Raw genomic sequence first — 12,500 nt, 5'->3', positions numbered from 1 at the left:
ACAACTGTGGTATCATCAACGTATTTTGCTCTCACCTTCCAATCCTTGGGGTATACCTCCATGGGTATGCTTCCAATCCGATAAGACATTCCCGATGCGCACGGCTTGAGTTCTATTTGTTAAAAAAGATCTTATCCAACTGAAAAGCACTGGGTCCACACCAAGCAGTGATAATTCGTCCATAAGGATCTGATGGTCAATCAAGTCAAAACCCTTAGAAAAATCCGAGAAGAAGATTCTAACACAATTATTCCCACGGTCAATAGCCTCGTGGATTGCTTGTAGGAGGTAAACAAGGGCATGAGTTGTTGAATGTCCTTTTCTAGCAAATTGTTTAGAATCAATCTTATCTCCTATCTGTTGTAGAAGCCTCCTGTTCGTAAATCCCTCCAGGATCTTTGCAATACTATTAGTAAGGGAGATTGGACGGAGATCATTATCAATCTCTTGTGGCGGGGAAATCTTGGGTACTGGTGTTACGATCGACTGTTTTAATGATCCTGGAACAAATGAATCCTGTAATGATTGATTATAAATTGCACAAATAACAGGTGCTAACTCAGGGGCGAACACTTTGAATATTTGATTAGAAGTCCCGTCAGGACCTGGAGCTTTGTTTGATGACAAGTTATTTAGATCCCTCAAGACCTCGAATTCTGACACGAGTAGGCTAGGTGGTACAATAGTATGTCTAACAGGAGATTGAACCAAGGGTGTAAATTGTTCCGTAATACTGACAAAGAAGTCATTAATCCCATTTGCTAGAACCAAACAATCCTGAAATTGGTCCGCTTGATCAGGGTCAATAAATCTATGAAACCATTCACCTTGATCAGAAGCTTGACCCGTTAGTTGTTTAATTTGTTTCCACCATTTAGCAGGATTTGAATGCGCTAGATCCTCAACTTTGTGAGAGTAATAATGCCGCTTTGCATACTTGATCGAATGCTGAACTTTTTTACGCCAAAACTTATAAACAATCGAGTCCTTGCCAAACCTGGTAAAAGCTTGTTGACGTTTAGAAATATAATATTTGAGTTTACCAGTAACCCAGGGTTTGTCTTGTATATGAATTCTCACAGATCAGAAAGGGGAAATAAATATCCATTGCGGTTGTGAGTTCACTCGTTAAAATTGCAAGTTTCTCGGAGCATGAAGGAGCAGCATATAGCAAATCCCAGCTCGTTGTTGTCATCCACTCATCAAAATCCCTCCAGTTGCTTTTTCTCAAATCCCTCAACTTGATCTTACGAGTTGGGTCGGTAATCTTTTTAGGCAAGCTGGGGTTTGCTAGGATAACATAATGATCTGAGGCAGCGATCTTGGGAAGCCTTGAAAGCTCAAATAAACTAGCCCTGTTCGTAAAAAAGCAGTCCAAAATGCCAGAGTCACGGGTGTAAAAGTTTACCATCTGTTTTAAATTATTGGGACCAGTGATTCGTGATAGGTCAAGATGTGTCGAAGTGGGATTAAAATCTCCTGTAATAATCACCATCGCGTTGTTGTATTTAACGAGGAATGTATCCACCACTATCTGGATATGCTCACATAGAACCTGATTTTCGGGTTCACGGCAGGCAGTAGAATGATAAATAATTCCAAGCAGGATAATAGACACATTTCTTGGAAGAGAATGTGGTCTCAAAGAGAGCCACAAGGACTCAACATTACAATGATGGTAATCTGTTAACCACTTACATGAGATAGAATTTGAGATGTAAGCACATACTCCACCACCATCTCGATTCACCCTATCCGATCTAAAGATAGAGCAGCCAGGAATCGTGACAGCCATGTTCTGAATATTCGAAGAAAGCCATGTCTCAGTTAAACAAATTACTTGTGCTTTATTCAGAGATGCAACTTGCTGTAGTTCATCCACTTTATTGGAGAGAACGCGGATGTTTGTGGATAAGATTGTGGGGATATGATATTGCTTAGCATTTGACACTCTCTTGAGAAGGCGAAGATTCGTGTAGCTTCGTTTGCATGAACGAGTCGACGAAATCCTGGAGGTTATACGAGTTGGAATTCTGGTTCTCGTTAATGCTTCCTTTCTTTTTCCACCTCTTTTCCCTCTATATTTCAAGATTTGTAGATCACGAAGCTTGTGTTGGACATTCAAAGGAAGGTGCTTCACAGAGTAGCCAGCCTTAGAGCGAAGGAAAATGAGTTCCTCACGGGTGAATGACAACCGTGTCACGCCATCTTGCGACGAATGTGATAATCTACCTTCTGCTAAACCAGAAACTGCAGACACTCTCTCGAGCTCGCCCTGAGGGCCAGGGTTCCTTTGAACATCCATATACACGGTTAAATCCAAAAATATATCTTTACCAGGGACATGAAGGCAGGTTGAACCGCGTTTAGAGGTCTTAGTAACCGCGAAGGAAAAACGTGTACAATCAATTCGCCGCCGAGGGTTTACCAGAAACCCCGAATTCTGCCAGGAAAATGGAAGAAACACCAGCCGTATCCCGTGTTGAGGCAAGACAACATTATTGGTGGTCTTTCTATAGTAATTTGGAGCTATCCCAAGTAGATTAATAGCTAAGAAGACAAATTTCATAGAGAAGCTTAGAAAAGCAGCCATATTGGCGCTATGCATAAATTAATCGAAAATCTACTTGAATATATCATAGTGTTGTAAATAGAGTCGAATGCGCTGAGAGCGTTTTGGTGAATTGTGGATAGACTTCTTGAATATTGTTTCCAATGGTCGGTGGTCTGACTGCAACACCAACAACTTGCGCCAACAATTTGCGCATAGTTTTGCTCGGCTTGGGACATCACACGAGAGCAGAAAACTACTGGGTGCCCCTCTTGTGGAAGCGCTGCGCCAAGTCCACTTTGAGAGGCATCTGAATGACCACAGGTTGCATCGCATCATAATGAGCTAGAACAAGTGCAGATACAATCATCTCTTTAACACGGACCACAGCATCCGCATGGGCAGGACGCCAGCACCACTGAGCATCCTTTTCTGAGAGCTTTCTCAAAACTTCTGTTTCTTCTGATAGCCGTTGGAGGAATTTGGCTAAATAATTCACCATGCCAAGAAACCTGCGTAGTGACTGCGTCGACGGGCTCTGGTATGTCAACAATCGCATTTGCCTTGCATGGGTCTGGCTTGAGCTCCTGTGGAGTGGCCGATGAAGGAATCCTCGTGCTGCCTCAAACTTGCTTTGATCTTGTTTAGCTTGAGATTTCTGTCACGACAACGGTCCAAGAAGGCACGAACATTTCGGCCATGGTCAGCTTGCCACTTAGCGGGTGTGTTGCTGTAGCCAACTTTGACCTGCTTTAACGTCAACTCCTTTTAGCCCTTCTACTGCTCTCGCAATTTGCAATTGCACTGCCACACTTCAGGCGCACTCTTAACTCCGAAAGGCATTCTCTGCCATCTGTAGCGCCCGAACGGAGTATTGAAAGTTGTGAGCAAACTAGATTCCTCTTCCAATTTTACCTGCCAGAAACCGTTACTGACTTCAATTGCGCTAAACGGTTTTGCTCCATTGAGTCTGGTTGCAATTTCCTCAATTGTGTGCATTGGGAAATGTTCACGCTTTAAAACTAATGGCAATATTCAAGTCCCTAGGATCCAAACAGACACGTATCTTAGTTTCTCCATCAGGTTAAGTAGAAGGTTTGCTCACCTCTAACATGCTGCATACCCAATCAGTCGGTTGGTTCACCTTTTCAATGATACCGTCAGTTGTCATTTTCTCAATTAGGTTTGGACTCGCTCCGTAATAGTAACCGGCAAACCTCTAGGGGGTGAACTACAGGCTGGATGGATTCGACGATTGTTATCTTATACTGTCCTGCCAGCTTTCCAAGCCCTCCAAACACATCAACATACTCGTCAAACAGTGGATCACTGTCTGTCTTCACTACAGTGAGATGATCGCTATCTAAGATCTGTATTAGGTTCATATCTAACATGGTTTGCTTGGAGAGTATGGGCTCATATCCACCACCCTTTACCACATTAACTTCAATTTGGTGTTTGTGGCCTTTACGGGATACAAACAAGGTAAAAAAGTAAAGTGGTGCATTTATATAGCGCCCTTATCACAACGTCTCAAAGGCGCTTTACAATGATCAATTTACCCCCAGCGGACTGGAAGCATATACATATTCCTAGCCCTCTATCGGGTGTTCTTCCCCATCAGCTAAATACAGAGCTGACTTGCCTAGGGTATTCAGAGGATTTAATTACATGCTGGTCACCTGATAGTATTACTCGCTTGTAAACATCAACAGGAAACAGATTACACTCTGCCCCAATATCCATCAAAAAGGGAATTTCATTCTCTGTGGCAGACTTGTCATCCTTACAAACGGTGAGAGTCACCGTCTCACGACCTCCACTACCGACACCAGCAACACTTAAATAAAAGCGCTCTTGATGAAAGGCGGACCCTTTACTCTTAGCCGGGCAATTGGCTACAAAGTGATTCGTCTTCTTACAATATGCACAGACCTGTCCAAATGCAGGACATTTGCGTCTCTCGTGATTCCAATCACAAAATCGATATAAGCTTTGATCCTACCTTCGCTTACAACAGAAACACCATCGGACTGACCTTCTCTTGTTCCTTCACTGCAAATAATCCATACTCTGAAGACATTGAAACCCCTCGGTTGCGCTTCGCCCGTGACGATTCGCAACTTTCATCGAGCCTTGGAGTCACAGCTTTTTCTTGTCATCTTTCCTTTATTCTCCGAAAATTTTGTTTTACCCGATTTTGACATAATTTAATTTGTTTGCAGCTCCGTTGCATCGGAATATCCCCTCTCCTTTTCATCGGGGTAACACACTGACCTTTGGAAAGGTATGTGCAGGGATTTGTGCGCTCCCGCCCCAGCATGTGAGGACCGGGTGGCTACTGGCCCAGGGTTACGTTTGGAGAAAATTTAGTTTTGGTGAACACTTTGCGACTATTTTTTAAATTTAATACGTTTTGGATCGTTCGAGACAGAATTCGCCCATTTCATATATTAATTTCATTTCATTGCTTCATTAGAAACTATCTCTATCCTGGATCAACACTATTCACTATATTCAAAGTTACACCAGATTGGTTTTTTATTTTCTTGAGATTTAATACAAATTTGAATATAAAATTTTGCTATCATGGATCCTACGCAACTACCAAGCCTAACAATTAGAAGACACGGCTTATTCCAACTACTTGATGGCGACGTGTTGTTTATCCAGTTCAAGTCTGGCCCAAGGAAAGTTTATCAACTTTCTGGAAGAAAGCCATCAGAGACAAGGACACTTTCAAACAATGCTATTTTTTTCTTGGCAAGGGATGCTCCCCTGATATCATATCAGAATGGATCTACTCTTCACAACAGTGGGCAAGCCGACAGAGGCAAGACAAAAGAAAACGTCACATGTAAACTTCGTCTGCAACAACATGACCTCCAAAGGACACATTTGGATCTATTTTAACATTCATTACAACGAATGGCTAAATCTAAATGGACAAAAGAGAACAAAAAATCAGAATGAATCTAATCAAGTTTTCTCATCTTTTTAAGAATTCTTACACTAGTAAACCTTTCCTATTCGGATAGGCATATTTGTATTTAAAAGAACGAATAGTTTGCAAGTAACTATTTTCTCAAAAATACAAATAATATATATATTTTTTAGGATAAATCCCTTTTCACATAGTTTAAATTTTAATTTCTTTTTGAGGTTTTCAGTCCTTTATTTTCGTTGTGTTATTCTTCTTCTTTTATTTTTTTATTTTACTTTGTTGTATCCCAGGCTGGTTTTGGCATTGAAGTTTTTATTTTCACACAGAGTTTTTCTGTTTACTAAGCCCGCTGTGAGGTTAAGATTTTGCTTTGTAAATTTCTCTTCCTCATTTAACAGACTAGCCCTAATTTTTTACTATGATTTTCCCTCAACTCACCATCCACACACATAATATTTGCCTCCACTTACCCTCTTTACGAGAGATTATTATTTCAGTTAGAGGAGAGGAACCCCTTCCTGTAGGGGGATTCTTGCTACAGCACCATAATTATGCCACAAAGGTTGCTAGTCTACTGCTGTTTTTGTTGTTTGTTTGTTTTTTTCTTTACTTTAAACAACCGTGCTCTTAGCAGCAAGAGCTGTATCCAGGAGGAAGGGGGCGACTCTATTGTTTTCAATAATTATCCTTGACCGACTCATCACTGCCAGTGTGACGTCACATAGCAACGAAGAGCGCTTCGCTTGGCTTGCTCTAGACTTTCGAAAAGTCCTTCGTCATTTACTTCGCGTAAGAAAAATCACGATTCGCTCGGCAAAAACATTCTCCTGGGATTATCATGAGGTCGACTTGTGGCAAGTCTAGGCTTGCTCCCACTATTAGCGTGGGAACGCCATTGAGGCAAGGACAACAGAGGTCAATAAGGCTAATTCCAACGCTAATATCGCTTTTGTCCGCTAATTGATCTTAAGTGTGAACTCTTTGCTATTGTTATTGTCTTTGTATGTAAACTGTTTCTTGTGTTGTGAGAGCGTGTTTCTGTAATTTTGTTGTATTTGTCGAGGGTTCAGTGGCGGGACCGCGAGCTTGCCTTCGGGACAGTCAAAGGCTGTCTAAAATATCCACCTTTTTTCTCAAAACGGTTGAACCAATGTTCTTCAAAATAGGAGGTTTTTATATTCCTTGATAATACACGTTTCAATCCTGTGTCATTACGTGCTGGTTGAATAGGCCGTTCTTCATATCAATCCGTTTGCGTGTCGAGGTGTTGTTGTTTTTTCGATTTCAACCAGTTTCTCTGTTCTGGAGTGCTTCTTTTGTCAGTTTTTAAGCACGTTCACAAATTATTTGGATTTCAGTTACGTTAAGTTGCTGTTTTTGGCTTTTTGTAGTGAATTTCGTTTGGCTTTAGTAGTGTCTGTTGCAATTTGTTGGCTTTGTTAGAGTCTGTTGCAATTTTTGTTGGCTTTTTGTGTGAACTTCTGTTGGCTTTTGCCGTTTGTGCATGTGGCAATCTGTTGTTCTGGTTTTTGAGTGCAGCAGAGTTGAGTTTTTGCAGTGATTGAATTTTCTGGCAGTTGCAATCATTGTATTGCGTGCCTCCGGTTAAATTAAATTGCTATCAGTTTCTTTAGTCTGTCTTTGGTTTGGTGCTGGTTGGCCCTATCAATTCTCTGTTAAAAATACATGTACATGTATTTAAGTGAACAATATACAAATATTGTAGATATACTTAACAAACGTTCAGTGAAATAAAGTAGAATATAATTTTAATAATAATAGAGTACAATTAAAATAATTTAGTGAAAATATACTGTAGTTGTAAATATTAAAAAATTCAAAATGAACAAAAATATTGCATTTTTTATGTTAATGGTGGCACCATGTTTGCTTTATGACTCACTCTTTGACTTAGCTTGGCTTTTTCCTCAAGGATGTCATTATATTTTCTATTTTCATGTGGTTATTGCTGCTATTTCCAAAGCCTTTCCCAACTTTTCAAGGCTTCCTCTTAGTCTTTACATCCCATCCAATTCTCAAGTTCTAGACAATAAAATTAAGGTTCACTCCACTGGAGCATGGCATATGCTCTACAATAAAATTGTTCCAAATTTGAGTGTGTTGGAAAGGTTGCTTTCTCTTTTGTTGTGCATGTTTTTATTACAATTCAAAGTAAGACCAGTCTACAACACCAACCTTAACAATTTATTTTATACTGTTTTCACTTTAATTTGTGTTATTGTGACAATTGGTGAGCTACTTTTCTGGGAAATGTTGTACAAAATATGCTCAAAGCAGATATTTAAGTACAGTGGAACTCTCAATTATTTACTGGAGACAACATTATTTTCTGCTGTTATTTTGAAATTATTTTTGTCTCTGCTTGACCCAGTTTATAAGACTTGTTTAAATGTCAAGCAACTATCTAAATTTTCTCGGGTGCAATATTTTTAGAGTCTAACATCAAAGTTTTTACTTTCCATTATTATGCTCACATGCCTTTTTCTTTTTCATAGCATTTTGTTAAATATTGATACAACTCAAAAAGTGATTGTGAATGATATGCTTTGTTCTGCACCTATGTACCTAGTTCCCACTGCTCTCATTTTGATCACATCAGCCCTTCCCTATCCATTGTTGGTAAATTTATTCGTAGTTAGTGTAATAGCAGTAGGGGAAAACTTTGATGCAAGCTACAAACAAACTACAGAAATGCCATTGTTTTTTCCAATTTTGTATCTTTGCCTTGGTCTCCTGTGGAGTTATCCTGCTGTAAAACTGCTTGAATTTCACCACCCAGGATTTCTCCTGAGTATGTTTTTTAGGTCAAAGAGATTTGTGACATCTATCTAGTTGTAGATATACCGGTAACAGGAAAGTCGCATTCTTTTACCTTTCCACCACATGCTACTATATTGGACTTGAGATCACAAGTTAATGGTAAATTAAATTTAACAAGTGATTTGTACTGGTTATCAAGCCGTGGTAAACCTCTACATGATTTCATACCATTAAATGAAATAAGTGGGGCTGTAATTATGAATGGACGTTTAATTGGAGGTGTGCAATGTTGTCTATCGGGGTGTGAAAATGAGGCAGGATGTCGTAAATTTGATAGCATGATTGGGCAATATGAAATTAAATGGAGCCCTCATGACGTATCAGGTAATACAGAAAATTTTAAGAATCTCAGGGTATGTGATAAGCATTACGTCAGTTTATCATCCAGGGGGCACAAGCCTGCAAAGGGAAAAAGTTCGTCAAAATCCCGAAGTGATACCCAGCGTGGCATTCTGAAGGTAAATCCATGTGTTGTGATATGTTCACAATGCAGTAATGAGGTTTGCCTTTCCAGTGACATTCCCTGTAAAAGACATAAAATAATAGTATTCGATAAACTGTTTACAGTGGCATGCAACTTTTTAGATGAACAAAATGGAAATAAAACAATTTTCCACAATGACCTATATACATGTATATCTACAGAACCTTGTGATGGTTCTATGGTGCCTTACATATGTATGTCATGTCAGCCTTTCTTTTTGAAATCTGTCAAAATAGAGGCCGAATACAAGGAAGCAAAAACTATGTTTCAAGAAAAACAAGGATGTTCAAATCCATCAAGCTGGTCTGATCTTGCCAAAGAACATGTACAACAAGTACAAGATGAATATGACCATTCCATTCCCAGATCAAGTTATGCAGTTGATGAACCACAAGGCAAATATGGTTTGACCATTTCAAAATTAACAGCAGGGATTTTTGGTGAAGGTTTAAAAGAGCTTCTGAAAGAATGCAGCCCTTCAGTAAACATACATGTAGCTGAGGGATGTTATGCTCATGGGGTGCCTCAGCACACTGATGTATATACAACCTTTCAATCTATCCTTCCAGCTATCTTTCCATGGACAATAACATTCTCATGTTCAAAAACAACCCAGGACAATCTTAAGGTTGTCCTTTCAAAACCACACACAGCAAATGGTGTTGAAATACCTATGTGGAAAGAAGTAACATTTTTCCTTCCCACCAAAATCTCTATTGCATCAAATAACATTTGTCATTTCACAGTGCAGATCTTGGGCAAGAAAGTAGATTATGGTGAGCTCCCGCTTATCATCTTTCAGCCCAATGTATTTAAATGCTCTTGATATAATAATGATATAATAATGACAACAACTGATAACTTGTACCATGTTGACACTAATGTTGTAGAAGGAAAATTTGTTAAATGCATTAGAAGCACAAAATGCTCTTACAAACTATTAACTGAATCGAGAATAAGATGCAGTGAATGCCAGGATTTGCTATGGTCTTGCCTGCGTTGGCAAAAAATACCTTCGTCTGAACCTTCTCAATCAAAAACAGCCCATGATTCCCATACCAAACTCAGCAGTCTATCCCACCCTGAACTTCGAATGGTTTTAAGGAGCCCTTAATGATATCATGTGATTTAAAAACAGGCATGGCTTATGTAACTGAAGGAAATCATCGTCTTTGGGTGGCAATTAGGGAAGGAATGCCTTTTGTACCATGCAGTGTAATACCTCACTGGCTGCCACCAAATGAGTCATACAAAAAAATTGATGTGGATTTGACAACTTTACAGTCCAAGGAAATTATACTCTCAGAACATTTAGGATTAACCGTGGCTAAAGCTAACTAAATAAAGTTGCAAACTCCATATTAAAGTGCATGCACACTTTGTCATCGGCCACTTATAATTATTAAAACAATGTAGACATTAGTACTCATTTTGTTTAGTCAGCAGCTAAAAATCTGAAAAATGAAAAGCCAAAACAGAATATTATTGTGATTCAAAAAACAGCAATCAGGGAAAAGGTTTAGAACAAAACACTTTCAGAAATTTTTTAAGTGTCATGCTTAACTTAATTAATTTAAAATTAAGCTTCTCACTAGAGTAATAATTAAAAAACTTCAGTTTGATGCACACTTTCACCTCATAAACGACCAAAGTCTGGTTTGAGAAATAGCAGAGTATGTTAAGGTTAGACTTAAGCTTACACTATTTGCTGTTAAATGTAAATTATAATTTTTTCCATAAGCTTAATTAGGCAGGAACTTACACTGTATGCGGCGCCTCTATCTTCACAGCCACTCCAACTTTGAACTTTGAAGGGATTGATATGAAGAACCACAAGCGCTGGATGGCTGAAATACAGCATACACAAAGCCCTGCATATCTTTTGCCGAACCTCCTATTCCTGTGTCAAAACAACAGTGCGTCGCTGTGTTCTTGTCCTCGAGAGTTCAACCGGCTAACAGACTTGCTCGATAAAATTCCTTGATGGTAGCAAGTTTCAGTCGAATTATCGAGATATTGAATGTTTTTGGCTCACACAAAATGCCAAATTTAACTAACTAAATATAGCAGAAACTTCACTATTACCGATTACAGTAAATGAATCAGTTTTTCTAACGTCTCTTCAAATGCCACTTCACGCGCCATTTTGAATTTCATTCAAGCGAAACGTGACGTCAAACTGGCAGTGATGACTCGACCAATGTTTACCTTGGAGACGCCCCCTCCCTCCTGGCTGTATCTAATGCTTTCCTCAAGACATTTGACGTTGCTCTGTAACCTGTCAAAATTCCCGTGCATTCAGTTTCACTTCGTGAGCGAGTTTCCCTTTTATTATAAAAAAAATTGCAGCACTATTTATTTGATACTACGCAATTTTTTGGTTGCATTTCAATTCGAATACATCCAGGTACCACGTGTTGTTCACGCCAAACTAGTGTTGCGTTTCTACCGCAGTTTTAGGTTAAGTCAAGATTTTTTTGAAACCCGGTCACTTTGTTCAAGAAAAAAAAAACACAAAGCTCGTCCTCACGGACAGGAAATTTTTCAAAGCCCGTTCGGTTTTTTCCCGACCCGGTCATCCTTATAAATAATGGACTGTCCCTTACCACATTGCCATGAGATTTGCTCATTTCAAGATCACTTTCCAGCGAGCTGGAATTTAAATACCCCTTTCAGAAGCTTGAGAGGTGGAAGAGCAAATGCTCATTTCCTCGTCATGTTTAGCCGTTTTAAATAACGCCTTGACGAGTCAAAGGCTCGTAAAATTCAGTCTCAGTTGGTCATAGTACTCATTTGAAACATTCGAAGTCCAATTGAATCCACTTACAATCGTCTTACACTTGTAATCGTCCTGTGGAAAAGCTGAACGCATTATTACCCATCTTAAGAAATAATTAACTTGCGTGACAGTAAATTCTTAATTATGTTAGATATATTTAAATCGTAAATTAATTTTAATCATTTACATTGTTTAGTGTGGAGCAACGATAATAATGTGTATAAAAGGCCTCTGTCAATTATTATAAAATTATCTCTTTAAATTGTTGAAATTATTGCCTTTCTACAGTACTTTGGAAATGTAACCTGCAGACGGAGTTTCAGGTTGCCTCAAATACCATGGCTTTTGTTTTTGCCAATACAACGATTCTTTTGCATGAATGCACATCGTGAATCCCAAAAGCATAACAAAATATCCCTTACAGCAGTAAACTTGGTAATGTTAAAGCCAACATAGAAGTTAAGGCTGAGTTCAGATACCAAACTTTTGATTGGGAATTGATACAAACTTACAGTGTAGGCTGACCTTACGACAACATATCATTGCCATATAATACATGTATGAGCACTGTATACTCTCATAATCCCCGCTCACTGTTCCATTTAAGAAAAATTCAGCGGCTAAATCGAACCTGCTTGAAAGTTGAAATAGCAGCTAGGAGAATGACTCAGCCATTTCACATTGATTCATAAGGCTACATTGTATTTCATGTAACTGATTTAAGTTATTAACGTTGGTATCTGAACTGGGCCCAAGACTATTATCAAACAACTTACACGCTCCAACCATAATAAACTGTGGTAAAAAATTTCGTAACCATTGCTTGAAGGTAAGTTCCCTTAGTACTGTACTTCTAAGTTCTCCAAACAATGCACCACCATAATAAACTGCGGTGGAAATT

At 39.0% G+C, this 12,500-nt stretch overlaps 1 protein-coding gene and 1 long non-coding RNA gene across 2 annotated transcripts in view; both read right to left on the bottom strand.

The window, feature by feature from the left end:
* The window catches only part of LOC137973400 (uncharacterized), a 3,252-nt gene extending 659 nt beyond the window's left edge, over window positions 1-2,593 (bottom strand). The window contains exons 1-2 of the mRNA XM_068820202.1: window positions 1,081-2,593; window positions 36-953 (exon numbers count right to left, since the gene is read on the bottom strand). Of these exons, the coding sequence (XP_068676303.1) occupies window positions 36-953; window positions 1,081-2,593 (2,431 nt within the window). The remainder of the gene's footprint in view (window positions 1-35; window positions 954-1,080) is intronic.
* A 4,654-nt stretch (window positions 2,594-7,247) lies between these two features.
* Window positions 7,248-10,977, bottom strand: LOC138007847 (uncharacterized). The gene is made up of 2 exons (XR_011124123.1): window positions 10,583-10,977; window positions 7,248-8,859 (listed from the first exon to the last, which is right to left on the bottom strand). It is a non-coding gene; the product is annotated as an uncharacterized lncRNA (long non-coding RNA).
* Window positions 10,978-12,500: the final 1,523 nt, after the last annotated feature.

This window comes from Montipora foliosa, chromosome 1 (genome assembly GCF_036669935.1).
Source record: "Montipora foliosa isolate CH-2021 chromosome 1, ASM3666993v2, whole genome shotgun sequence".
NCBI classification, from domain to species: domain Eukaryota; kingdom Metazoa; phylum Cnidaria; class Anthozoa; order Scleractinia; family Acroporidae; genus Montipora; species Montipora foliosa.
This window is presented reverse-complemented; position numbering and strand designations above follow the sequence as displayed.